The sequence below is a fragment of the Eimeria necatrix genome, genomic scaffold (assembly GCF_000499385.1).
Source record: "Eimeria necatrix Houghton genomic scaffold, Enh_scaff23, whole genome shotgun sequence".
In the NCBI taxonomy this organism is placed as follows: domain Eukaryota; phylum Apicomplexa; class Conoidasida; order Eucoccidiorida; family Eimeriidae; genus Eimeria; species Eimeria necatrix.
The window spans coordinates 123,228-150,895 of NW_013655180.1; the positions used below are offsets into that span (position 1 = coordinate 123,228).

Here is a 27,668-nt window from a genome sequence, read left to right on the forward strand (position 1 = left end):
GACCACTGCTGCCACAGGTCCAGAAGCTGCTAAAGAGATGCGACGTGCCATCCTTTGCCTCTTGATGTACTCACACAGGCAAGCACAAACGTATAAGTCGAAAGCATTAATTAAAGACTTGCAAGGTTAGGCATCCTTAGAGCTTACTGTGTAACTGTGTAAGCCCTGAGGCGTGTACTACTAGGAGCTGCAAATCAGTTTCCCTCGCAGCGCAGTTCGACACAAACAAAACCAGCACTTTGTAGTCTTCCGAAAGATGTTTCCCAGTCTCTACATGCCGAATTGTGCAGGGAATTTATGGCTAGAAGCCAACTGCCCGACGTACTTAGACATAACAACAAGCCCCCTCCGGATGAGGTAGAAAAACAGCTTGAATTGCCCCCAGGTACGCTGTCTTGTCAGTTGGCCAACTACTTGCTTCATCCGGCTGTGGCGGGGCAGCGATCGGGTGTCACCACGTCCAACGCTCCGCAAAACTCTGATAGTTTAAACTTGACATGGCCAACACCACACGGAACAGGCGGTTGTTGTTATCATCTACATAAGCCCCCACCTCCTCCAAGAGCATTCTCCGTAAGGGCTAAATTCCAGCAATTCTTGCAGCGCTTCTCGACCAAACCTGCGAACGGTCCTATTACCTGCCCTGCAGCTCAGCAGCAAGCCTCTGCTGCAAATGGTCCTCTTCAAAGCCCACGCCAGAGGTGGCTTCCCCCAACTGCTGTGCCGCCTGCACAGTTGCCTGTGCGTAATATGGGCAACAACCCCTTGGTGCGTCTCAACGGTGCCCAACTATTGATGCAGCATGCAGGGCAGTCCGGTAGCGTGGCGTTGCCCCCAACAGGGGTACAGAAGCACCCACAGCAGATACTGCCTTATACTATCGACGGCGGAGCTGTTCAGACTCCCGCTAGATCCCTTCCCATAGTAACCAATACGTCAGGAAGCAGCACAGCTCGTCGAGGGCCTCTGGGACCAGTACCTATTCGTAACCAGTTCCCTGAAAGTTCTACGGGCGCTGCGCAACGCCAGCCTCCGCCGCCTACACAGTTTGAATCGAATTCTGGAGGAAGGGAGAAGTCAAAGTCTATCACAGAGAGGGAAGTAGGAACAGTTCTGCCTGCCCTTGCGTGGGGTGGCGAGGAAGCGATTCCCTCAGAAGAGGACCTCGCGCTTCCTGAGCCCAAATCCCCGTTTTATCCACCCAGAGGCACTGAAGGTGGGAGTAAGTTAGGCCCAGCCTTCCCGCCATGCAGCAGCTGGACTCCCATTGAGCCACCACAGGCAGCGACGTCTGTTCCACTTTCAGTCTTCCATGCTGCACTGGCGGCAAGCGGAGCTGCTCACCCGCCTCAAACGGGCAGTATTGGAGACCGGCAAGTATCTTTGCAAGCTCCACTGCAGCAATCAAGCAACCGCAGCCTCCCTGTGAAGCAGCAACAGCAACAACAGCAACAGCAGTTGCTCGGTCAGTACACAGGGCCGCACCCCTTTGGAGGCAATGCTGGAGATAATCGCAGGCAAACTGCACCTCAGAGTGAAGAACCCAGTGCAATACTGCTCAGGGCACCTGAAAATGCCTTCGGGATCTTTGGAGGATCAACAGCTTCGGCTCCAAATCAGGGTCAAGGTGGCAGGCCCGGCAACGCGGAATATCTCCCGTCAGCAAGGGGCAGCAGAACTCTTCCTGAAGATGCGGGCTGGACAGAGGCGCCCTACCAAACAGAAAATGATCTCGGTCCTTGGCAGTTTGCAGGGCTGATGTAAAACTGGGATATGAAACGTTTGGGCGCTGCTGTGCGTGGACCCGAAACACACGAGCCAACCATGCTAGCCTCGTTTAGTATGAGTGTAACAGTTCTTTAATGGCTCGCCCGATATTTGCATCCAGTCACACTGGTAGGCAGAGGCTAACATGCTTACCGGATGGTTCAATGGCGAGGCCAAAATCAACTGCTCCTAATCAACCCCAGAACGGTTCGGGGGTTCTGAAGTATTTTCCCCTCTTCGTTCCATAACAAGAATTAGTTTTGGAGCCTCCATGGCTACTTGAAGTAGGAAACGCATTGATGGGCTATCTCATTTAAGCGCCAGCGGTCTCTCCATTCTCCGCGCTGCAGGAGCACTAGAAAAAAATGGTACAGCTAGAAAAGACACCAAAGTAATAAAAATCATAACAGTACAATATTGGTTGGTGAATATGTATTCATTACTGCAGCACCCTGTCTGAAGAATCAGCGTGAGCACAGCAGTTAGCGAAAAAGAACAGAAGGGGGCTGACAGCGGAAAAATGTACTTATTAATTAGGGCAAAATACCAAAAAGAGATGTAGAGTCGAAATCTTCCAAAAATATAAGATGGAGGGGACGGGTTGTCGTCCGAAAATCGAGAAGCTTCATTATGACATCGCGTGTGTTGCGCCCATGTTTGATATACTACGAACTATCTGTGCACTCTACTCCGAGGAGAGTAATCATCCACCGAAATAAAGATTCTACCGAAAAGAATTCTTTAAAGCATCCTGCAGCATTATGCAAGTGAATGGTTTCGCCGTTTGCTTCAGATTTTGAGACCTTTCGGGTAAGTGACCTCGTGGGGCCAGATCAAGCACGCAGTACTGACCTGTTACGGAACAGCACAAAGGCCTTTCAGTGTCTTCTTTTAAATAATTCGGGATAAGGACATAAAATACTGGTTCGATCTGAACTCAATTTTTCTAAAGATGAGCAGTACGGCGCTGCTTTTTAGCGCGGTGGTCAGCCCTGTCGTAGTATCTCCTGCTGCCCTTAGTTCATGTCTTTTGGTCCCTCTTCAGCGCTGATCACTGCATTTTTCTTTGTGATGCATTCTCGCTTGCCTTTTAGCCTCTGCTGTTTAGTGCATTTGGCACCGTAAGTCCAAGGCACCAAGTTTTCCGTTTTCGTGTTGAACCGCATTATTGATCAAAATGGACGGAGAGAGTGATGAGCTTGGGACTCCAAAATTTGAGTTCATTACACCAGAAGGAAGGCAACACAGTAGCAGGGGCTATACAGGCCCCGGAATTGCGACCTACCTTGTCGATGAGGAGGGAACTACTGAAACTTTTGCAGGCGAATATGTCGGCGGCATCAGGCATGGGGAAGGCAAGACCTACTGCGCAAAAATAAGCTAAAGCAGTACAAATATGAGGGGGCAACCGTTTCTTAGGTCCAATGAATAAGCATTGCACAAGTGAGTGCCTCATATATGCGTGTCTTATGTGCGTTTACATATATGCTCTTATTATGTGCTTTAGGCGAGTATCAGTTTGCAGATGGCTCACAATTCAGGGGTACCTACGAAAACAACAAAAAGAATGGGCTGGGCAACGCAACATATGTTAAGAGAGAACTTACTGAGGAAGGAGGTAATTCCGGTCTCAGCAGGCAGTTGACAATCTAACAACTTCACGAGCCATTTGACGATGCATGGATCCCCGTTTGGGCCTAGCCACTGATCTTTCGCACAGCTGCTCGCACCTGAGGCTAGCATATTCGTCAGAATAGCTCTAAAATGAAGAAATTTCGCGAAATTGACACGCCTGGGAGTATCTCAACTAACGAAAATTTTACTTTTACAGGAGAGGCCCACATAATTGGTGAATTGAGATACTTGGGGCACTTTGTAGGCGGACAACGGCAATCCTATGGCTGCATGACATATCCAAACGGTGATGTGTACAAAGGTACTAGTGTAGTCTGCCTGCTGCCTCATGATTTGCCCCCATGATAGCTTTGCCTGTAAAAGCTTTTTCCAGAAAACGATGCCTACTGTGAAAGGCAGTTGGCTGAGCGTCTGGAAGCGAAGAAAAATAAGCAGGCTCTGTCCAGCAAATTTTAGGAGTGAACGAAGACAAACGTTGTCTGTCTGGTTGATTCTTCTGGTGAATTTGCTGCGCTGGATGCTTTGCCAACTGTACAAACAGGTGAGTGGCTCGGTGGTCAAAAGCACGGCGAGGGGTCTTATCACTTTCGGTCTGACGGATCCATACTTTCTGGCCTGTGGGTTGCGGGATTCTTAAAGAGAGGACGTTGGATCCTCCCCACCGGTGCAGTTTACGTAGGAGAGTTTGAGCTGAATAAGCCTAATGGGCAGGGCTCCTGGATACTACCTAATGGCAGTCAGGTGCTTGTGGAGTATATCCAACATGTGGGTGAAGAAGCTTCCGTCGAATGACTCTCCAGATAAAGCCACTGCAGCCTGCGCCCTTTTGTGTGCCCGAGACTTTGGACTGTACACGTAACCAGTAATTAATAAGCCTTGTCAGTCTTTCGTATTCTTATAGACTCTTGAAACTACTTGCGGCTCCCTATGCAGAGAAGAGAGATATCCAACCAAGGGACAATTGAAGAAAATGCAACAGAAGAAGAAGAAGATAACCCAAAATACGAAATAGAACGCATGAGCATGCGATGCATATGCAGTGTTAGTACACGAGAGTAGGCTACTCATCGCAAAACTTCTTCATCGCCTCATGCGATTACTCAAACGCCGGGCTTTGAATACCACGGGTGCTATATAAGCGCAACTAGCAAGCGCAGAGTCGAGGTAGTGCCTCCAGCATGGAACACCGACACTCGCGCCAACGACTTTACCGAGCGTCTATGACTGACTACATTTAAAACTATATTTTCTTACTCGAATCTAAGACTAAGGCTGAAACTGAGCATTAAACAGAGCATTGCTGCCTGCTGCCTGCACTTCATCATTTGAAGACATGTTAAATGGAGGAAGGCAGCTGCGAGACAACGAGGATGCAGCTAACCGGCGGCAGGCGTGGATAAGCTAGCAGCATTGTAGTTTCTGAAGGTCATTGTACCAGGCATTAGTGATGCGGACAGAGAGCAGGAGGTGCTACTTAGCATAAATAAGTACGCAGAGCTCAGACTATAGATACAGACTGCGCAAAATCTACACAATAGAGGAAAGTGCAGTAAAGGACTAGAAATGTTATAAAATTAATTTGACTTATTCACAACAAGCATTAGCCGCCGTTGCGTTGCCAGCAAAGGAGGGAAAAAAATATTCCTGCTCCTGCATAGCTCAATACCGCCCAAGAGGGCAAAGGTACAAAGTTTCTCCTTGAATAAGCGGAAAGCTCCGTTGATACCAAATCAACCCAGGCAGTCCTGCCATGCTGCTAACAGCCTTAAAAGGCTTTTCTGTGGGGCTACTCGTGCTGCGGTGCTGCATAATCAGCATGCCCACAAGTCCTGATGGGGCAGTGAGTGTAACAGTGTAGTTGGAAACACTGTAGATGGTGAAGCTGCGCTTAGCACGTCTTGTTGTCGCAACTTTACTGGAAGCACTAGCTGCGGGCTCAACAAGCAGTGCTCAACAAAATTTTGAACGATACATGGCAAGAGCTTTGTCCCCATTGTGGGAGACACCAGAGATTGTCCTGGATAGCTATGTAGGATGGCGAAGGCAGAAGCATCAAGTTCCGGCAAAGCCGAAAAATAATGTCCCCAAAGGGTTGAGAGACACTGAATTTCTGCCTGAGATTTTGCATGGTTTTAAGAAGCGTCAAAATGCAACATGAAGGAACTGGCTAGCGAGAGGCGTAAACGCAGAGAGACTCTTTTACAGCTTGGAGTATAGCTTGAAGGGGAGCGATAACAAATTGATGAGGAGCTACGAAACACGGCGATGATGCCAAAGAACTTCTTCCTGTAAGCTGCCCTTTACTTCTTTCAATGCCTATAGTAAAAAACGTAAGTGAAGGGAAACCGATTTTTCGGGATATCCAGAATGCTGAGAAACACTCTCTTGCGAGTGCTCAGCGTGCGCAACACCTTCAGTAGAAGCTCGCGCAGCTAGTGAGTCAAAAAGGGAGGCTAATAAATATTAATTGAGTTCCGCCTTTTGAACTGAAGCATAGGGACATGAAGCAAAGGACAATACGGATGCTGGCTGTACAGATGCTGCAGTCCTGTTCTCCGTAGGGGTACTACTGGGCTTTGCAGCCCTGGTGCATCAAGATTTGGAGCGTGTCTGGCGAAGCCCCTGCCCTGAAGGGCACTCGCTAGCTTCATGACCTCTCTTCCGGCATCGATAACAAGTACGTCTGAGGGCTAATAATGCCCGATCATGGTGCGGGTGCTGTTGCTGATGCTGCTGAGGTGGGTAGTAGTAGTGCGTGGCAAAGGGAAAAGGTGGCGGACCCCCCAAGGCTCCCTGAGATGCCATGCCTTCAGATCGAGGCCTTCCCCGGAGCCTCTGGCGTATTTGATGAGCTTCGGGTGGTAACCAGTGATCCCGTTCCCTAGGTGGCGGTGCCGCTGGCAGTGGAGGGTAGACGTAAGACGACGAGCTGGGCCTCCCTGATTGCCCATTTGCATGATTCAGCCCTTTGTGTGACATGGAAGGGGGCAAAAGAAATGGCACATTACTGGATGCCCCTAAATAGGTTTCAGATGGAGGTGAGAGGGGCGCATTCGCAGTGATCCCGGACACTGGCTCAGGTGGCTGTACGAACGATGTCCCAGTTAGTGCTGCAGATGAGCTATTGCTGTTGTCACTGTAGCAACTGGTGGTCGCATAAGGATCAGGAATGCTTGAAAAAGCGTACGGATCTTCTAGGGGTAGGCGGAGGCTCAATGTAATGTCGCTATCGGGGCTGCTGTTTCGTTCTTGCGTCTGGCCGCCGGACACTTGCGTCGAGGTGAACAGATTCTGCCATTTCCCGGCTGTGTGGCTCGAGAATATTTTGTTTTTCCTCCATGGGGGTGTAGGTGGTCTTTTGCTCTCCTCTGCTGCTTTGGGCCCTTCCAAACTATTGGGAGGGTCGGCAGGAGGAAGCGGGATAGCCACTTGGGGGGTGTTTTGGACGCAGCACATTTGCACTGCGGGTCCAGTAGAAGGAATGAAATTTCGGCTGGACAAGTTGTGCGATTGGTCGTCAGGAGGAGGTGGTGGTGGTGGGGGTGGGACTATCAGAGCACCACGCTGATATGCCCATGAGCTGCGGTCCAGATGCTCCGTGTCACTTGCATCGCTGCATATTGGACTCATGTCTCTGCTACAAACGGCCCTCGTATTTCGACCAGTACAGTGTGAAGGTGCTTTCCAGGGTTTTGTTTGCCCCCAGTCTGCATTATGCGCCACCGTGGCTACCCCGAGTGAGGATATTGATCTGGATCCGTGGCAGACCTCTCCAACTGGGGAGCTCTTCGCAGATGTAGTAGCACGGAAGTTCCGGCTGCCAGAACCCCACATCCTTGACGCATACGAGGAGGCTGTGTGCTGGGAATGGCACTATTAGTCATGTCCGGGAGGACATCAGTCTTCACCAGTTGCCACTCGCGCCACTAGTGCAGTGACTAGTCGATCTCCCAGAAGAAGGCCCCTTATAAAGCCCCACACTCAATTTATGGGGTTTGAAGGGAGAGAGGAAAATTCAGGGCTTCTTAGGGACTCGCGGAACAGTTGGCGATCGCCGGGAAAGGAGGGGAGGGAGGGGTAAGGCCACTGGGCAACCTCAGGCCTGAAGCAGAGGCAAGAAAGTAGGAAAAACAAGCGACTCGACCTTTTCACTGAGGTCAAATGCGAGATAACAAGGGAGAAAGACAAGAAGCAGGAGATAAGTTCCTTCTGAAATCAACGACTTCATTAGGTGCGCGGTTGCCCGAGTCTGTGCCCAGTCCAGTGCTGTTATGTAGCCACTGAGGTTTACAACTGTTTTTTAGAAGCGAACGAAGCATAAGAATATATAATATAGAGTGGTATGCTTTACAGAGCTAGTGGTGGGCTGGTGACAGGTGTTTCATTGGAGATCTGCCGGCTTCGCGTAAGGTCCTCTGGTCCCCTCTACGAGACAGCTTGCATCAAGAAAATTCAGGGAAATATCCTGGACATTTCTTTACTTTCATCCTGTATAATGCAACATATGCTTACTTAGACAGGGGGAGGCGACCAATTTAGCTGTGATGTTATATTTTGGGCAGATCCTGCACCAGTGCAGTGACCTTGCTGGACCCTGGGACTTCTGACCCACGCTCGCAGGAAACATCTACTTGTCCCCCTACGCAGCTGCAATCGAATGTAACTCCTAAAATGCGAAATCTCGGATTGTTGTGTAGTTATTGGAAAATTTCTGCATTTTTTGGCTCTGCAATGCTGTTACTCACATGCTTTTTCAGCAAGGCAGTAGAAGATAATCCAATGCTGCCTACAGACGGGTATTCCTCTTGAATATGCTCCCGCATGAGTCGTCAGACCAGGGAAAGACCAAAACCATCCTAAACGAGGCATTGAATTCGACATCGAAATCAAGATGCTGGACTGGTTTCGATTTTGCCTCATTGGACAAGCCAAGGGAAACTGCAGCTTTGCCGCAAGACCAAGGTGCTACTGCTGCTAGGCTACCCACGAGGTGGAGCCGTTTGGCGTACCCGCTCACGCAAACGTCCTAAAAGGCTGCCTGGTTTAATGGGCGTGCTCGGAAGCTGAGCGAATGCCCGGAAATTCTATCTTTTCTTTAGTTATTACGAGTGTTAGCTAGAGCAAGGAATCAACATTGCAAGTGGCACAATGCAGGACACTTCTGCCTTCATTTCATTAGATGGCATAGGGGATGCGGCTGATCTGAATTCACTAGCTTCCATTGCTCTTCTTGGGGCGGATGCTCCATTCGTCTCAACCTCAGAAAATCGGCCACAAGGAACTCCTGGAGAAGTGAGCTCAAAAGTAGATGAATGCGATAAATACCGAAATACAAATGCTCCAAATTTCCACCTGGGCTGTTCCACTAGACAACCCTTGGTGTCTCCGCTGGGGTTTTCTGGCAGCAAACTTCTGGGGTCATCTGCTTCGCCTGCACAGACGAACTTAGACTGTGCGCTATCTGCAGCTGGAGCGGGCAATTCCCCAAACAGACCTATCTCTCCCAGCCTGGGACATCAAGCAGAGCTTTGCAAGAATACCTTGGAAGCGCAACACTTTATCCCCGTTACGTGCACCGGCAACAACTGCGGGGCTGCTTGTTCTAATTTTTGTAGCGTAGAGGTGCACAGCGAAAAAGGATCCTCCTGGGGAGTCATTGAAGAACAGCAACAACGGCTAGAGTGTTTGCAACAAGCCATAAACTACTGTGAAGAAAGAAGCAGCATGGGACGCACCCTCCGGTCTCGTGAGGCCGCCGTTCGCGCTCGGTTACTACATGAAAGATTGGAGCAACAAATGCACATGCAGAAACAGAGGCAACAAAGAAACAACGATTTAATCAATGAAGCTGTAGGGTTTTCTCTCGAAAAAACAGTCGATCCACACCGTCCTGCAGCTGAGCGTCTCACTGTCTGTCTGACTGCTTTACGCAAGCACATGCAGAGGTCGCTGTCTCCTTCAACTTTCGCCACCGTCTCTACAAGTAAGCTGACAAGAAAAAACGTTTCGCTGAACTCTTATGATCATAAGGCTGTTGCGTGAAAGCCAATTCCGTACCGACAGTAGCACGCTGCAAGCATGCTGTTGTGCTGTGCAGCTAGCCTGATGGGGTTTTTCCCAATTAAGCTGTGTTCCGTGTTATGCAGCTCCAGGACTAGGTGGGACGTGGCCTTTGCCCTGCGTACTGTCTTCGCAGAAGAAATATGAGGAACAGCATGCTGAGGAACATGGCTGCAATTTGCGAAGTACCACCACTAATCCGGCAGGGTTATACGCTAGGGAAGAGAAGCTCAAGAGAAAGCAACCTGAGGCGAAGAGCAAGGGGTCCAACTGTCTTGCTGCTGTGTTGTACAAAGGGCCAGAAGATGCTTCTGCTGGGCGCGAACTTGTACAGACACGAGCAACACTCCTGCTTCAACAGGAGCAGGGCGACAGTAACTCCTTGCAGCAGCTACTTTCCCTTGAAGGAGAAGTACGCGGACGCATGGCGACGCTGGGCGAAGAAGGATGCTGCGTACCAATTGGAACAGGAGATATCTGTGGAGAACGTACAGAGCACAAGGAACAACGCAGTGCACACACACCCATACCAGAGGAGACGTCAGAGGTCCACAGAAAGTGGACGCTTCCTCAGTCCCCACCGCAGCGCCTGATTGCTCATTCGCAATTATGCTGTAGCAGCAGCTTAATAACACACAAAGAAGGCCAGTCAAAGGGAACCGAAGCTGCAGCAACTTCCAAGGATCTTGTAAGCAACGAACCACAGACAACCTTTGGAGAACAGCAGTGGCATAATCTTGCTCGCCAGGTGTTTCTGCTGCAACAAATGCTCTTGCAGAGGGATTCACATGGAAGACAGATATCGCGCAAAAAGCATAGTTGCCGGCGGCATATTTGCACAAAAGCATCTCCAAAGGCTTGCCTTACAGCGACAGATGCAGTTGGTAGCTGCCGTAGAGTTCATCCTGAAGCGGCACAAATGGAAACAAACTCCCCGCCAACAAGCGCAGCAAATAATGCAGTTTCAATGGAACCGAACATGAAAAACGTGGATATAGATATGGAGCCAGATGCACAGGCTGCGGCGACTACAAAACTACGTTCTGGCGTTGAATGCACGCTTGATAAGCAGCGGCAGCAGCTAAATAAGCAGAAGATGCAAAAAGAGCAGTGCGAGCGGGAGAATTCAAAGCCGAGTGCTGCCAACAATGAGTTTTGCCACGAGGTTCTGGAAAGCAGCACTCTGCAGTCATTTTCCAATTTGCGGTCTCATGATTTGTCAAGCACTGCAAATGCTCTCGGCAGCGTGTGCAACAATGGCAGCAAAAGTAGTTGCCGGGGTTCAGACGCTGTGCACCAAGTGCGCAGCAGGGCGGGGACACCCGTGGCATCCGTCAACCCGCCACTCCGACAAGACCGCATGGTTACCAGGGCTGCACAAACATCAACTGTGGCACAGCTCTTTAGGAATGCAGAACAAACAGCATCCACCACCAATGGCAAAAGTAACGCCTCTGGGGACTTCTTTGGGACTTCCGCTCTCAAGACTACCTACTAGCAAGCTGTGATCACTCACGTCTCAAGGCCAGCTACTAGCAAGCTGTGATCGTAACGGGCAACGTGAAGGACCCGCTTGCTTTCGAATTCTCCCGGTGTCTCAGGAAGTCTAACGCACCATTTAAATTGAAAGGAGGAATTTCTAAGGAGGCACGACAATTTCGAGGAGAGAGCCGGACCAGCGCATCAGCTAGACGCTGACAGTAATGCTCAGAAAAAGATATTAAGCAGGAAAAGCGATGACAGGACATTTCAGCCAAAAAGTACACCCTACAGACCTTGGTGCCTTCGCAACTGCCAAGGAGATTGCCAAGCTACTTTCAGGCCTGTGATGACCAATGTAAAATAACTGTGGATTTTCGTGGTTGCCAAAGCTGTGAATTTTCATTCTTTGCTTACGACGTTGTCTAAAGCTGCTTTGCCAATGTGACTACGTGGAAGAAATCAGCCTAAAGACGGTCAGAAGCAAGCCCGCGGAGCTGCAAACGATTCATTTCACTTTAAAGCGCCTTTCAAATCTGTTGCGAAAAGCCCGAATACATTCCCTGCTGGGCTGACTGTGTCTGGGTCCGTAGAAAAAGTTCGTAACGTATAACTTCAGGAGTCGACACTGCATAGGCTTTGTCGGCATCGGGAAGGGCTGCAGCCGAACGGACGATACGTACTGTGGGAGGCCTGCTAAAGGCCCAGAGAGCCAGTTGGTAAAGAGCATGCTGTTTGATTTCAACATCCTCTTGGAGAGCATGCTGGAAGTAAACTGCTTACACGTGCTGTTGCACTCAGGACAACTGCATCGCCGCAGCAAGCTTGAAGAAGTTCTTGCTGTGGCGCCAGCAGCTACTAAAAATGAACGCCACCTACTTGCTTCTACCTGGACAGTAGTTCGCACTTGTTGTGCGAAGCAATAACAATACATGGGTCCTTCGGTAAACTGGAAAACTATCCTCGCGATGCCACGTGAGCCACATTGATGGCCTGGAGAAGCTTTGTTACCTATTCAGGCAGAGGGAACATCACAAAAAACGTTAGAGCCTTCCAATGCAGAGTTAGTAATTTTAGATCCTGATTTTTGTGCTGTGCACTACTCGGACTGACTATGCTGCTTCCCGCACCTTGAGACGCTGCTTAGTCTAGAAGAAACCGACTCAGGCTTTGGGGCCAAAAACGCACCTGTAACACAGTCTCTCTTAGCTCTGCAGATCCTGCCACGATCGAAGTGTCCTCTGGTCCACCAGAGTTGGTTGCGGACTCAGCTGCCTGCAAGAATTCTACAAGGTTTTCACTAAGCCGCTGCAGCTTTTCTTCTGCATATGCCTTGACCTCCATCTCCCACACAAGTTTTCTGAAGTCATTCTCGCCAGAATCTTGCTCTGCGGATTCGCCAGTCGTGGCTGTGCACTTTGTCGCAATGCTCTGCAGCAATCCTTGGGCACTTTGCATATCATTCTGTTCTGCTTGTGCTAGGGCCTGCGAAAAGCGTAGTAAAGTTGAGGCCACACATAAATACATGAAGTGGAAATACTGCTAACTAATACGGCTGCATCATGTCTAAGATGCTCTCCGGAGAGAAAATTTTGCGTTTCAACGTGTGAGGAAACATATGCTAAGCACAACTTGCTTGCGATCGGAAAAGTTGACTGCACACGCCTGTAAATGTGAGCTAACGCCGTTAGAGCCTCTAGTTGCTTGCATGCTGTGCCAAACAGCATGACGGTATTTCTTTCGTACCGCTTGCTTCTCTCGAGATAGCTTAGCCTGTCTTGCAGCCCTAGAATTGCGCTTCGATGCCAGCACTTCCTTCTGCCTTTGGCGCTCCCGTTCTGTCGCACGTCGGAGTTTCTCTAAACGACGCTCTGAAGCCTGCCTAAGGTCATCCAAAGTCTTGCCTTCAGAGCCCATTGCTTCAATGAACTGCCGCAGCTTGCGAGCCTCCTCTGCTTGCCTCCTCTGCTGTCTCTGGAGATCTTTTTCTTGACCCTGTTTTCGGGCTGCAGTTTCCTGAGCCTTTGCGGACATCTTGCGCTTTTGAGCTGCAGCATGCGACTCTTGCAGCCTTCTTTTTTCTTCCTGTTGCTTTCTCTCTCGAACCAATTTCTCCACTTCTTGAAGACGTGCAGACACAAATCTGCGGAGATCGTCACGCTCCTGCGCTAGCCGCAATTTTTCCTGAGAAAATGGGCGAAAGGTAAAGATGGGCCTTATGGCTCACACGATTTGATGGTTAAGAAGACTTAAAAGCATTTATGGAGTTTGCGCACGCCGTGAAGATGAGAGGCAAAAAATTATGTGGAATCAAGGGGTTACAGACTCCTAAGCAAAGTGCTGCACCTGCTTCGCGTGCTCCAGAAGAGTACTTGCAGGCGAATCATTGACGCTGGTGAACTCCCTCAGTGTGTCAATCACTGTTTGAAGATGCTCCTCTTGAAGTCTAAGGGCTTCGTCTTGCAGCGCAGCGTCTTGCGCTGCCTCCTGGATCTCCCTGACCCTAGCTTGATGCAGCTCTGATGTTTTCCGACTGGTATACGTTTTCAGTTCCGTCTTCACGGCTTCATTTTCTGTCGCAGAACCTGTGTTGTTGCTGCAGCGCAGATTCAGCACGTGCCTATTACGAAGAGACTGCATCTTTCAAAACATCAATGGCACGAGGAACTTCCACAATATGAAGAGTCCAGTCCAAGAAGAACAATGCGGCTATTCGTTTCTTTACACTGTGACTTCACTGTATTAATACGAGAAGCACGGGTGACATAGGGGGCAGGTGATTCGTCCGCAGTGATTCATTAGATAATTTCCTTCATACTTTTCAGCACTGGCTTGTGCCTCTTGTGACTCAGCTTTTTGCTGCATCGCAGCGTTGTGCCTGTATTTCGCCTTCTCTTGCATCTGCCTGACTACAAGAGCCTTTAGATCGTCTCGATATTCTTCCTTCAACTGGTTGTGCAACCTGAAGACATCCATAGTTTCGCCGTAAATATTTGACAAGCTTATTATAAGCACAGTCACAAGCAAAATGCAGCAGCAAACTGTTTTCAGATTGTTGGCACAATCATGCAATACAAAAAGAAGCAGTCAGGGCAAGAATTATACACATGGTTGGACGCCTTACGCATATACGTTTTCTGGTGTGGGATTCATTCGAGCTGCAGCGAGTAGCTGTGCCCTTTTGTCATGTCGAGCTTTTTCTGTAAGGCTGCTGCTCAGGTCCAAAAATTCTTTTCGCGCTTCCTCCTTGCACGCTTCGAATTGCTGACGAAGTTGCCTTTGTTGCTCCTGCAGCGCAGCCTTCGCCTTTTCAAGCCGCCCTTGGATTGCTGCCTTTTGCATGTCTCTCTGGGACTGCAGATCTTTAAGCATGTCTGAAAGGGCTTCCTCCCGCTGGCGTTTCAGCTCTTCAAGCGCTTCAGGACTATCTTGGCTGGCCTCCTTAACTCTGAAGGACATTTCAAGATTAGCTGCTTCTGCTTGCATTGAACGATTCATTTGTGCCTCTGCCTCTCTATCTTCTTCCAGTAAGGCTTTTACTTCTTCCGCATACTCTTTACGAAGCTCTTCCGCTTTGCTGAAATGCACAATTTTCCGCATGCGGAGAGGATTGCTTTCCATTAGCAAATTGTGAAAGCCAAATTGCTGGAAGATACCTTTGAATGTGATGGAGCCTCACCTTCGAAATCCTTCCTTCATGTGCTCCAGACGAGTAGTTTGGGCTCTCTTGATTTTAGCTTCATTTGCATTCAATGCCGTACGCCCGCCTTGAATGGCTCGGCACCTTCCCAGCCATTCAGATTCAGCCAAACTAATCTCTCTCTGCGACTTTGCTATACTGTCCAATAGACTCTTGCTTCTCGCCCAGAAATCGTCATTTAACTTTACTCTTGGGGTCTCCAAAGCTATCTGCGCACCTGCTGAATTATGGCCAGCATCGATGTCCTGCAATCCCAGTAGACATCGCAGAAAAGCATTACGCAACGTAGACCTTCAGCGGTATAACAAGCCCTTTCTGCACCCAATTTCACTGAGATCAAGCGTGCTTTAGCTCCTGCAAACGGACGTGTCGCCTCTGGTGAGTGCCTGCTCTGCAACGCCTTTAAGGGTTCCTGCAGACGCCTTCAATAAAAAGGGAGCAATGCATAGCCTGGATGTAAACTAAAAACTTACCTGAAGGCTGTCTAGTGCTTTCGAGCCAGACGAAGCACATGAAGCTGCCCAATCTGGGCCCCTTTGTTGTTTGAGTCGGTTATCGTCTATTGTAGAGGCTTCAAATCTCTCATTTATCTGACCAGATTGCCACGTTAGAAGGTCCTCTTCCCTGTGCGCAGAAAGACAAAAATCTACTTGATAGTCAGAATTTGTGAAGCATGGAATAAACGTCAAGGGCATGCGGCAGGCCCCGAAATGTGCACGTAACGTACCAGTCACTGCGGAAGCGGGAGAAGGCAAAACGCATTCTCTCTTGGGTTCCTTCATCTACGTGGGGTGCTGTTGCATCATGCCACAACATCTCTTCCGTTTCACGAGCCCATGTGTCCTACAACGCAGTGGCAGCACCCTTCAAACATAGTTGCAGGTATATCTCCTACCAGGGACGCCCACCTGCACAGTTCTACGCTAGAGCAGTCAGAAGAAATGCAGCGTCGCACTCCAATATTACATCTTGGAGCGACTTAAGCCATGTTTCAATGTAACGACTTACGACTGCTATACGATTCTCTTGGAACTGGCCTTGAGCGTCTAATATATTCTCTCGAGCCCGTTTGCAAGCTTCTTGATGTTGCTGGAACGCTGCCCACAAGGCATCTGAGCTACGATGAAATTCCTCATCGCAAGAGGACTTCAGTATGGCAGTCCTCTCCATCAGTCTTTCCTTGAACTGCTTCATTTTTTCATTTTCATCAACTACCGCAAGTGATTCCACTTCCGCGCTTTCCTTTTCTTCTGCAGCAGCATCATGGAAGTATTGCTGGGCTGCTGCCTCTAAGCAGCTCACAGCCACACGTACAGCGTGTTGCTCTCCAATGGCTTGCAGCGTGCCTTGCGTGCTGGCATCTATGTCGGCTTCGCCTTTCAAGGCGCGGAGCCATAGTTCGCGTTGCTCCGACAGTGCACACTTGGCTTCGTTTGTTGCTTCTTTCATTGTCGCCTCTTGTTCGCGCCTTAGCTCATCCATTCGTGCCAAGTTTTCTTTGAGACTCTGCCCCTGAAACTCACGAGACTTGTCCATCATCGCCTCAACTGCAGCTTCCATTTCCTGTTTTCTTTCCTTTAAACCACGTTGAAGCTGCGCGGAGCCACTGCCTGCTTCGCCTTCCTCCAACTTTGCAGAGGCAAGTTCCTCTTGGATCTTGAGCTCAACATCAAAAAGCCTGTTGGAATGAAGCAAGCACATGGCCACTTCAAATCCGCATCGGGTCAAATACCGCACCAGTAAAGAAACTGGAGGCTTTATGACCGAAGAAACTCTTGACGGCTCTTAAGGGATCTAAGCTTTATTCAAGCGAGAACAACCCAAGGGCCCTTTAATTCTTTTCAGCCGCTCTTTGTTATACGAATGGGCTTGTTAAGAAGACGAATGCGCGACCTCAAATGCGTTACCGTTGTAAGTCAGGTTACATCTACAAATGGGCTTGTAAAAAAGACGAATGCGCGATCTCAAATGCGTGACCGTTGTAAATCAGGTTACAGCTTTCTCTACGAATGAAAGTCTATTTACAGTAGAGGGCAAAAACAAACCTTTCCTGGTTCGCAGCTGCACGTGACCAAGATGCTATAATAGTATTTAGCAGCAGTTTCCTCTCCTCCTCCGCGCTTCTCCAGAATTGTTTAATTCTCCGGAGCACCAAACTTCCAAATACATCTGCTTGTGCCTTTCGCAAGTCATCTTCGAGTTTTTGACGCTTATGAGTTGCTTCCATTCTGCAAAAGAAGGGGAATAAGTAAGCGTGTCTCAGGTAAGAGTGGAGGACAAGCTGACATTAAAAAATTCCAAATGCAGCTTATTGCCGCATTAACAACCCCTCCACACTACGCTCCACTGCTGCACAAAACAGCTTAAATCTTCTTAAAACGTCCTACAAGCTTTCATAGGCACTCGTTGCTTCCCGCTCAAATTGGTCGATGCGCTCAGCCTTGCTGGTGAACTGTTCCCTGGTAATTCGCTGAATGTTAAGGTCAAGTGAAGAAGCAAGCGATGCCTTTTGCTGCCTATACTCGGACTCTTCCAGTTCCCCCGCCTTTGCCTGACGGCGGAGTGTTTGAGCCTGCGTTCGGATCTCGGACTGAAGCGCCTCAGTCCAGCCGTTCACAGCAGCCTGCGTAACGGAATGGGCATAGCGCATCTCTGGAGATTTTGGCTGCATCAAAAACGAATAAACTTTTAAAAGATTGCTGACAGTGAAGGGACGGAGAAGCGGAATCAAGAAGTTAGTCAAATTCGTGACTAAAGTAACAGTGTAAAGCTAACAAAAATAAGGAACGTGTCTCTAGTACCTGGAAGAATTCCTCTTCGGCAGCCTTTTTATTCTGTATTGCGAGTTGTGTGCAAAGAAGCAGCAGCTGTCGTTCTAGACTGTGGACACTTGTCATGTACTCTGCCTCTCCACGCGATTTCTGGTCAAGAAGCACTGCAACTAAGGCTTCGCGTTGCTGCTCTTGGCCATCAGCAGCAGCTTGTTCACGACAAGCGACCTCACCTGTGCACATCGGCGGGCTCCACTGCGTTTCTGTGTGTGCGTGTGCTTGTGTGCGTGTATGTGTGTGTGTGCTCTGTTTGTGTCTATGTGTGCACACACAGACATAGAAGCGTAAAAAATTCTGTGCCACTTCTCGTATGTATGGCTTGATGAGCTTACTCAATTGCTTGTGCAGAGCTTCTGTTGTTATTTTCAGAGCCTGTTTGAAGTGCGCTCTGCATTCATTACTGTATGAATGCAGCGCTCTAACCGCTTTTTGCTTGTTACTCCGACTTTCTGCTGAAGGCAATTGAGCTGCGGCAGCTAAACTAGTTAGCCGGCTCAAGTGACCTTGTAGAAGCACGTCTTCTCTGTCAATGAGGCTTTGGAGTGCTATTGCCACTTCGGCATCAACTGCTGCAGAATATTGTTTACGACATGAATTCAGAATATCTTCTTCTCTCTTCCTGTACTCTGCAAACCGCTCCTTCATGCTTTCTTTGGCGTCTCTACCGGAAGCGAGTAGCTTGCAGCCTTCGGCAAGCAAGTTGTGAGCCTCCTGTAGCAATTGCAATTTTTCTTGTGCAAGAGCGTCAGCAGCGCCGTCAGTTTGCGTTTTTTGAGCCTTTAGAGTTGGAATAGATGCTTTGAACATTCGCTCAGAGGCAGAGAATACTTGAAATCGATCAGAAGCCTGGGTGATGAAGCGTTCAGCATAGACTGTTGCGTGTAGCAGTCGAAGATGCAACATGGTAGACTCTCCGATGTTTGCAGGAATCAATAGTTTTCTAGTGATTATGCCATGCTCCCCTTCTTCAGAATCCTCGAAATCGTTCCCAGAGGCGGCGGCACTTATAAAAAGATCGGTGGACCTTAATTCTCCTAGCAAGCGATTGATATTTTCCATCATGGGAGCCATCAACCCCCTCAATCGATCACGATGCTGTACGCATAACAGATACCCCCAGCTGCAGCCATACTCATAAAATAGTCGTTTTTGGTGCTGTCACATGAGCCATTTATACTGGTAGCCAAAAGGAAAGCTAAGAGCAGGAACAGCCATGCACAAAAGCCAGGCGCCGAACTTGATACCTGCGCAAAAGGTATAAGCTGCAAGAGCTTCATTGTGGTGGCTGCGCGCATTAAAGTAGTAAAATATCGATTTTTGCATACCTGTAGCCTCTGTTTCACAGGTGCCAGAGTTGTTAAAATTTCTTTTTGAAGCCGGCTGATTTCAACTGCTAGATCTTTTGTTGTTTCATGGTATTCGTGGCTAGCCATGGAAGAAAACGAATTCAGCTGCAGTGAGAGTTCGTGGAGCACGCCGAAAGCATTTTCAAAGGCTTGTGGCTGAAGTGTTCCTCGAGGTATCTCGGCAAGCATACTTTCTAGCTGTTCAGGCTGCAAAGCAAGCACTTTGTTGTTTTCTTGCTTGCACAGCCTCTGCTCGATCAGGTCTGCTAGCAACGACTCTAGACGCCTCCGCATTGTTAGAGCTGCGCTTCTGTTGCCGAGGACAAGGTCTTTACGTTCGCTTATATCTTTCCGATCTAGCGCTTGCCGCTTCTTGTACTGGCTTCGACGTGCGGCGGAAATACTCACGAGCAGCAGGACCAGCACAACTAATAGACAGGCAAATGTCAACAGCGATATTGTGAGGTCAGGCTCCACATTAAGTACTTGCTGAAGTTGCACTCCAATACGCGCGAGAGACGAATGAGTTGCTGTTTCAGGAAACCTGAAGAGTGCAGCAGCGTTTGAGGAACGGGTTGCGGCAGAGACAAATCGGCTGATGTGCAAGCGTGAATCTGTGCCCATGCATATGTTCGCACTAACCTTGTTCCAGTAGCGCACTGAATTCCCTCTCCAACGACGGAGAAAATTGCTTGAGGGCTGCTGTCTTCGCTGGTCCCAAAAGCGAAGACTCCTTCAACAGTGAAGGTGTATACGAAGTACTGTGACAGCAAATTACGCAAACAAATTGCAATTCACACGCTTGATAAGTGCACACATAAGAGAGAGATGAATGGGTTTTGACAGCTCCAAAACACTTCTTTTTCTACGAAAAATATTCGGCGGCTGTAGCATGCTAATGCAGCGATGAGTTCACTAATGTATTGTTTGCCCTTGCTTGTAGCTGACAGACAAAGTCCAGTGATGATGTTATGAAAACGTGAATTTCGAGCATCACATTCAAGGCCCATCATCTTAACGTGCAGAAGATGGCGATGTGAGAGAATTTCCCCGGCAAAAACTGTGCTTACTTCCAAGCTGGACGACGTGCTTCTCGTGTTTCTTAAGCTCCGGGACATATCGCGAGACCCCATAGCAGAAGCTAACTGAAGAAATGCCGAAATGTCAATCTCCGTATTAGTGTTTAGCAGGGAATCCTTCAGAAAAATTGGGTAGACACCTTCACCCACCCACCAGGCAACACTGTCATAGAGCTGTAAGCATTGAACAGGGGCCTTGACTGTTAAAGAAGTAGCTTCCGCGGAAAGGTGTCGAAGTGCGCCTTCGGTAGTAGTGCGGGTCGCCAAATACCGATGTGATAGATTCAGTTCGTCTTTCAAGCCTATAGTGCAGCAGGAACATGCATCCAAAGCAGAGCTCTTGCGAATACTATGGGCAAGGTGACGGGCTCGGCACGGTTGAGCATCTGTAATGGAGTGACAAATGGTGCCACACTCTATCGAAACACAATATAAGGGACCTGTTCAGTACTCGATTAAGGCCTGTAGTCATACTTTGAGGAACACTTAAACGTCCCAAAATTCCTTCGCTTGTGGCATCATAGAAGTGGATGGCACAGTCAGTGTTAATGTCCTTGCGACATCCTATTTTCCCGAGTACCCTCCCATTGGCCGAAAAGTCAGCAAACGAAAGCCGTGTAACGAGGCCGTTAGCCTCACTACTAAAGACTAAATCTCCATCTTCATAATGTGCACGGAGTGCTTCTCGCCTAAACGTAAAAGAGAAGGACTGCGAACTAGGCATTAAAAGGCCTGACCTGAAAAATGTGTTGATGGGTGCGGTAATTCGTTGAGACCGCGAAAATCGCATGACCGCACGTTTCAAGCCCTACCTGCATTCTTCGTCACAAAGCGCATTAGTTTCTACTGCGGGTAGACAAATACATTGCCCTGAAAGGTGCAGGAAGCGACCTTTGCCGTCTGGGCAGACTGATTCGCAGTCCAGTGGGTCCACGCAAAGCCCGTCTTTGTCACGTAGTTCAGTTTGTGAAGTAGCGAGCTGCGCAATTTGAGACCCCGCGCAGTTTTGTCTCACTATCGGCTGACAGTCTAGAGAAGAGTCAAGATTAGAGAAGGAAGTTCCTGCGACGTCGTAGCTTTCGTATCCGCCTTCGCAAATGCAAGAACCTTGGCTGGGTTGGAACCATCGGTGCTCCCCCAAACAAGTGCAAGTGGTTTGTCCTGCACTAGCTGTCGATGTTGAACCACAGGCGAAACACCCTGTTTGTCCAGGGCTATCTGAGTATGTGTCAGGGTCACATGGCTTGCAGGCTTCCAGTAAATTGGCACCCGCCTTTTGGTCATTGTACGTCCCAGCAGGGCAAGGCTTTGGAGCAGAGCTCCCAGCCGGACAGTAGTATCCAGGCGGGCAAGGTTCGCCATGATCAACATCTGGAAGCTGTGGGGTGCTTGTGGCAGTCCCTCCGTAGCAGAGATATCCAGCAGGGCACGGATCACACACTGACGCACCAGAAGAAGGAGCATGGGTCCCCTGCATCGAGCAGCAACAGATATGTATTTCCTGGCTTAACTTTAGCTAAATTGATTTTAAGCTCGCAGAAATTATTTCCGGCGCGAGTGAAGCACAAAACGTTCGACGTGAAGGCAGTAGGCCACGGTTTCTTTGGATTTTTAAATATATTTGCACCATTAGCAAGTCACTGGCGGCTCTTAATGACTCACAGCTGGACATTCCTCACAGCATGCTTCGATGGACTGTGTTTGGGTGCATTCATCAGAGCTAGCTCGGTATGTGCCTGCCGGACATAACAACGGCTCTTTTGCTCCTTCCGGACAAATTGCCTCTTCCGCGCAGAGCTCGGGATGCGGAGATGCTTCCGGACAGTAATAGCCGCTGGGGCATGACAGAGGAGACTCTACAGCTGCAGGGCAGTAGCTGCCAGAAGGACAAGGGAGCTGCTGTGAGGAACCTTGCTCACAAAGCTGCCCCGCCGGGCATGGTGATGGCGGAGCGTCTGCACCTTCGCAGAAGTACCCTGAACGTTCGGCGGGTAAAACAAACAAGGCAGCGCTAAAACTTGACGAACATCCATTGAATATAGTACTTCACTACCCAAAAAAGCAGAGATCAGCTTCAGTTCAGACACGGAGAGATGAAAGAAGCAACATTGCGCTAACAAATGAAACAAGTGGCATAGTCGAGAACAAGACGTGCCTGATGGGCATTCCTGGCATTCTTCAGCCAGTGTAGCTTTGCTTGTGACGCCATATGTGCCAGGTGCACATGGCGATGCAATGGCAGATCCCTCGGGGCAGAAGTACCCAATGGGGCAAGGCCACTGAGAATAGTCTGCTGTTCCTGCGGTACAGACGTACCCAGCAGGGCACGTCTCGCACCTCTCTGCAGATTCGGCTTGTGGAAGCAGGTTATAAGTACCTGCAGGGCATGATACTGGACTTACGCTCCCAGCGGGGCAGTATTTCCCAGCTGGACACTCAAGCACTTCCTGAAGATGCATGAAGAGATAACACATGAAACCGCCTAAGCAGTAGCTAGCTAGCTGTCTCTCACATTTTTGTTAAGGATCATGCACACGTTCCAGAAAAAGACGTGCAGATATTAGCAACAATGGAAATAGATGCAAAGAAGTGCGTTGTCTTTCTCTTGTGCTTGAGGGCCTACAGACGAATTCAAGCTGCAGTACCATCCTGCACTGCAAGGCAAGCAGTCCAGTGCTGTCTTTCCGCCTTCCTGTACAGTTGAGGTGCCTCGTTGGCAAGCTGTGGGAGTTGTCGCACCCTCATGACAGAAGTGCCCTAGGGGACAAGGCCCACCAATTTGCACAGCTGCTGGCGCGTACAGATTCTGCCATAGTGCAGGTGATGTTGACGGCCCCACGCCAGCCAGGCAGAGGAATCCCTCTTTGCAAGTACTGACCGCACGCAATCCGTCGCATGCTTGCCCAGAGCCACACTCAATGCACTGAAATAGCACACACACGCTGAGATGATCCACACTGTTCAGAAGCAGTCCCTTTGCACATATTCCAGTTTGACACCTCCAATGTTAGACAATAAACATATAGAAATCTCAAAACCTTTTGCTTGCTTTAACAGTGTCTATTTTGGGCCATAAGAACACATAAGCCTCGGCAGATAGTGCTTGCGTGCCTGTCCTGCTTCTGAAAGGCCGGTAATCGTCGACTTCGTTCCACCTGGACATAGTGTGGGCTCCTTCCCGAGCTCGCAGTAGTAGCCTGCTGGACAGATTTCTGGTTCCACCGCTCCTTCGCTGCACGTAAATCCCGCTGGACATTGTAAACATTCACTTGAACCTGAAAACAGCCAGACGCCCTACAATCATGTAGGTGTTGTGAAGTCTGTTGTCAATAAAGTGGAGCTACGTTCGCTAGGCGTGTCGACGAATTGTGAGGAAGGCCTTTTCGCACCTTGGTGAGCGATAAATGTGTTGGCGGGGCAAGGCTTTGGTTGTTCAGAGCCTGATGTATGGAAACCGCAGTTTGGATCTTGCTACAGCGTCGAAATGCTTCGATACCATCCGGCTACTTATCGCGCGTTTTCCAAGCAGTGGAAAAAAATAGACGCAGGCGAGAAGCATTGCCTCAGCATTAGGAAACTATGGCTTTTCTACAGCTTGAATTGCCGTGTATGACATTTTGTTATAGACTTTGTAGCTCTGCATACCTTCTGGACAGTAGTTGCCTACAGGGCAGAGGTCGCCAGCTGCTTCCTGAATGGGAGATGGCGACGAAGACCCTTCCTTACAATAAAATCCTGTAGTTGGGCATCAGAATGTTTGTTTCAATTCCCAAGTTTTAGTACGCAAAGTCAGAAACATAGCGCCCGGCGGGGTTGCTTTGATGCCATAATGGGCAATACGTGAAACAAAGGTTAGGGCTGCATCTGGCATTATGCTGACCTCTATCTAACACCGGAACTTTTTCTGATAAGCCGCCTTGTATCAGAGCTCTGTTGAACTTGCCTGGACTGCAATAACCTTCTGGCTCGCTCAGACCCCAGCTGCCGCAAAACATTCCCGCTGTGCAAGGCTGACATTCATCGATATCTTGAGCCCCCCAGCTTGAGTAAAATGTTCCTGGAGGACAGCTTTGAGGAGCTCCCTGCAGCAACGTCAAATGTAGGCAGTACAAATAACGAAACGGGCTCAAATAACGCGAAGTGCAGCCTCCCACTCCTTACTGTCATCTGCAAAGCAGTATAGCTTCTGCACAAAGCTCGCTGCTCACGCTTCCTTGAGGACAGTAGTGTCCTGGAGGGCACTTGCCGCTGGCATTGGGCCAGTCCTCTACATCTGGTGCTTGCTCTGTTGAGCCTGCCTGGCAGTAGTACCCAGCTGCGCAATCCCCTGAAGGTTCTTTCGAGCCCTCTTGGTCACAGTATTTGCCTAAAAGATGTCTCACGCAGTTTGTTTGCTCTAGCGGATAAACGTCTTCAGCACCAGAAGCATTCTGTATGTTGGACGTTGTTACTCAATGTTACAGTCCCTTGCGCTACTGCAGCACCACTTGTGTTGCTTCGTGAATTCATGTGTCCGCACTAGGACACAGATGGACTCGCCTGGAGGACATAAGGAGCACTCTGATATATCTTGCAGACCTTCGGCTATGCCGAGAGTGCCGACAGGACAGTTAGTAGCATCGATGGACCCTTCAGGACAAACCTTGCCTTCAGGGCACGGCGTGCTTATTCCAGTTTCATCTCCTGCAAAAAGCAACATTGATCCCGGAAGCGAAAAAGACGCCTCAGGCATGCCTCATCCTGAAAGCAGAGCTTGTCCGGGAAGACCTAGCAAAGCCAAATATTGAATTGTTGATATTATATGGAAATATACAGGTCTGCGATGTGGTTTAAAGTGCACAAAGTAGCGGGAAAGCAAAACATGCGTCAGCCGATGCACTACTGTGATTTGCAAGGCTTCATCACGGAAACAGCTTGCCTGGATTGCTACAGACGAACCCTGCAGGGCATTTTTTGCATTCTGCAAGCCCCTGAGACCCAAAATGAGCAAAATAATATCCCTGCTTTGCTGCTGCTAATCTCTTGCTTTAATTATAGGCCGACGATGAGATGATATGGCGTGCTGGCCTGGTGCGAAGTGTCGCGATTGAAAAATACGCTAATGTTAAGGAAACTAGTCCTACCTGAGAATCCGCATAGGTCCCTGGCTCACAAGGAATCGCCTTTGCGCCGCCGTCGCAGTAGTGGCCAAGTGGGCACATGCCACCAGTCTTATTGTCTATGGGTCTGGGAACAGATGCCCCTCCAGTGCAATAAAAACCGGCGTCACAAGGAAACTGCCCTCCACCAGGAGGACAGAAAGAGCCAGCAGGGCACGGCGAGCAATCGTTATCCGACGTTGCTCCCTCCTTGCTCCCTGTTGTGCCTAAGGGGCACCCTAAAGGCGTGCTAGACCCCGAAGGACAATAGTACCCTATTGGACACTTTGATCCTGGAAGGCAGGCTGTCATGTCATCCCCTGAGCATGATACCTCTGTGGGAGTAACTGATGGTGCCCCTAGTCTGCAGTAGTAGCCCTCTTGACAATCTTGCATTGAGGTAGCCGACGTAGAAGCCTCGGTTGGGCATGCTTTCCCTGGAGGACTGTGCATGCACCCCACAGCCGCAGAGCAGTTTGGATCCGGGCAACCGACTATTTGAGTAAATGCTTCCCGTTAAAACCTACTATCTTGACGGTAAGTATTTTTTGAGTACGCGACGCCTTTATGAGGCTTCACTCTGCATTACCATGGCTTGCATGCAGTGGATGCTGAAGCGCCTTTGTTTTCAAGATATGTTCCAGCAGGGCAGGCCGTCTTTATGCCGTCAGCACAAAAGTATCCTGCCGGGCACTCCTCAAGTTCTGAAGTGCCCTCTTGATCGCAGACAAATCCTGATCACCATGTAAGAGAAATAGTGACAGAGCAGCGCGTTTGCACGGATTTGCCAAGGCAGTAAAGACTCTCTGTGCTCCCTACATCTCCTTTTGTTACCTGGTGGACAAGGCTCGCAAGTTACCGCTCCTACCGCAGGCTGATAAGTCCTGCAGATGAACCAAAACAAGCGTTTAGACCTTCAAGAGGCTTGAAGTCCAGCGAATCGTGAAATGGCCCGGCCCACTCTAGCTTCTCACACAGTACTACCCAGAAGGTTGTTGGCCACCAGTGAAGACCAATGATATCATTGCATAGGAGCCTTTAAAGTTGTCTTCTGAAGTGCTCCATATGTACCGTGAAAATCTACTAATCATTAACAATTCGGGCTTACCCTATCGGGCACTTTACAGGGGCTGCGTCGTTGCTTGTGCACTTGTGGCCGACCGGGCAGGGAATGCCAAACTTTGTCTTTCACATGGGACAAGCAAACCAGATACTTAGGCAACACTGACGGATTTCCCTTTTCCGAAGTCCACATAAGTGCGAAGAAAATGGCCTCTTGCAAAGTGATTGTTTTAGCTGAGCTACGTACTCGCGACCCTTTCTTGCAGTAGCGGCCGTCGAGACACTTTTCGTCCGTCACCTCCGTTGCTCCAAGAAGTGAACAAACAGCTCCCTCCGGGCATGGCTCGCAATCTTCGAAGGAAGTTCCTCCGGAGCTTTTTCGCACAGTTCCTGGATACAAGCAGACAGTTGAACAGGCCGCATTACATTAGCTTCAAAGCCTGTATAGATATTGAGAATTCGTCGGATGCTCACGCTGACTACTAAACCCGATATGCGAAAAATTCATGGCTATGAAGCCTCTGTCCAAAATGAAGCCGTGTGACGGAGCTCACCCGCTGGGCACTTATACGGGAACGCTGATCCTTGAGGGCATACCGAGCCAGGCGGGCAGATCCCTTGCTTGACGTTCGAGGGACACTCAAGAGGGTTAAACACTGAACTGGACTGCCCGTCTGTTGCCCCATGAGCACAAAAGTGTCCCGCAACGCAGTCGCCCTTAGGAGCATTTGCCTTCTCATCGGAACAGTATTTGCCGCCTGGGCAAGGTGTAGGAGAAAAAGATCCCTCTGGACAAAAGGAACCTGGTGAGCATGGACCGCCACCCTCCGTCCATTCATCTTCTGGCGTCGCAGTAGACGCCCCAGAAACACAGAAGTGGCCTGCTGCGCATTTTGTATCCGGTTCCTCTAGGCCCTCTACGGAACAAGCCCATCCAGGGAGACAGGGAAGACATGATGCCTCGCTCTGCGACCCTGCAATTGGATTGAATGTTCCAGCCCTGCAAGCTTGTGCTTTCATTCCAGGAGCGCAGTATTTACCCTGCGCCACTCAAAATCGCACTACGCCTGAAGATAGAATGTTCAATGCAACTAAGTAGGATAAATGAGGTACCGCTGCTACGCTACTGTAAGCCATTCATGCTTCCAGGCTTCTTCCAGTTCTCCTGCAAATTAACTTACGTACAGTTGGACAAAGCTCTGCATCTGTGGATGTGCAGGCGAACCCAGATGGACAGCTTTCACACGAAGCCTGCCCCGCTTTTGGCTGATATTGATTCATATCAGTATCGCAAGGAGTTGCTTCTGATGACCCTGCGGGGCACTGATGCCCTGCTGGGCACCTGCTCTTAGTTGGCTGGGAGACAAAGCTACCCTCTGGGCAGAAATATCCCGCAGCGCATGGTCCTTGTTGAAATGTCAGACCGGGAGATCCACAATAGCTGATTGCACACGAAGGCAGACAAACCTATCTACTTAATGAAATTTGTTTGCTCATCTGCATCACCAAAACGGTCAGCATTGTGCTTCTTGCAAGAACAAAGATTTAGAAGGGCACTGTATTTAGTTTCG

At 49.4% G+C, this 27,668-nt stretch overlaps 7 protein-coding genes across 7 annotated transcripts; 4 read left to right on the forward strand and 3 right to left on the reverse strand.

Annotated features, from left to right (window-relative positions):
* Positions 1 to 750: 750 nt before the first annotated feature.
* ENH_00032810 (hypothetical protein, conserved) lies at positions 751 to 1,764 on the forward strand (the record flags this gene model as incomplete). The annotated part of the gene is made up of 1 exon (XM_013584923.1): positions 751 to 1,764. The coding sequence occupies one exon, from the start codon at positions 751 to 753 to the stop codon at positions 1,762 to 1,764; it is 1,014 nt and encodes a 337-aa protein (XP_013440377.1).
* A 4,230-nt stretch (positions 1,765 to 5,994) lies between these two features.
* Positions 5,995 to 7,032, reverse strand: ENH_00032820 (hypothetical protein, conserved; the record flags this gene model as incomplete). Its single annotated transcript, XM_013584924.1, has 1 exon — positions 5,995 to 7,032. One exon carries the CDS (start codon positions 7,030 to 7,032, stop codon positions 5,995 to 5,997), a length of 1,038 nt encoding a protein of 345 aa, XP_013440378.1.
* A 1,518-nt stretch (positions 7,033 to 8,550) lies between these two features.
* On the forward strand, positions 8,551 to 10,960 carry ENH_00032830 (hypothetical protein, conserved; the record flags this gene model as incomplete). Its single annotated transcript, XM_013584925.1, has 2 exons — positions 8,551 to 9,385; positions 9,549 to 10,960. The coding sequence occupies 2 exons, from the start codon at positions 8,551 to 8,553 to the stop codon at positions 10,958 to 10,960; spliced, it is 2,247 nt and encodes a 748-aa protein (XP_013440379.1).
* A 1,124-nt stretch (positions 10,961 to 12,084) lies between these two features.
* On the reverse strand, positions 12,085 to 14,562 carry ENH_00032840 (hypothetical protein; the record flags this gene model as incomplete). The annotated part of the gene is made up of 5 exons (XM_013584926.1): positions 12,085 to 12,426; positions 12,688 to 13,125; positions 13,288 to 13,537; positions 13,700 to 13,903; positions 14,066 to 14,562. 5 exons carry the CDS (start codon positions 14,560 to 14,562, stop codon positions 12,085 to 12,087), a joined length of 1,731 nt encoding a protein of 576 aa, XP_013440380.1.
* Positions 14,563 to 14,616: 54 nt separating this feature from the next.
* Positions 14,617 to 21,374, reverse strand: ENH_00032850 (hypothetical protein; the record flags this gene model as incomplete). Its single annotated transcript, XM_013584927.1, has 11 exons — positions 14,617 to 14,886; positions 15,115 to 15,265; positions 15,369 to 15,484; positions 15,650 to 16,319; positions 16,687 to 16,869; positions 17,029 to 17,392; positions 17,805 to 18,567; positions 18,798 to 19,362; positions 19,461 to 19,579; positions 19,889 to 20,199; positions 20,789 to 21,374. The coding sequence occupies 11 exons, from the start codon at positions 21,372 to 21,374 to the stop codon at positions 14,617 to 14,619; spliced, it is 4,098 nt and encodes a 1,365-aa protein (XP_013440381.1).
* A 253-nt stretch (positions 21,375 to 21,627) lies between these two features.
* On the forward strand, positions 21,628 to 21,912 carry ENH_00032860 (hypothetical protein, conserved; the record flags this gene model as incomplete). The annotated part of the gene is made up of 1 exon (XM_013584928.1): positions 21,628 to 21,912. The coding sequence occupies one exon, from the start codon at positions 21,628 to 21,630 to the stop codon at positions 21,910 to 21,912; it is 285 nt and encodes a 94-aa protein (XP_013440382.1).
* A 209-nt stretch (positions 21,913 to 22,121) lies between these two features.
* ENH_00032870 (hypothetical protein, conserved) lies at positions 22,122 to 22,358 on the forward strand (the record flags this gene model as incomplete). Its single annotated transcript, XM_013584929.1, has 1 exon — positions 22,122 to 22,358. The coding sequence occupies one exon, from the start codon at positions 22,122 to 22,124 to the stop codon at positions 22,356 to 22,358; it is 237 nt and encodes a 78-aa protein (XP_013440383.1).
* Between the last annotated feature and the right edge of the window lie 5,310 nt (positions 22,359 to 27,668).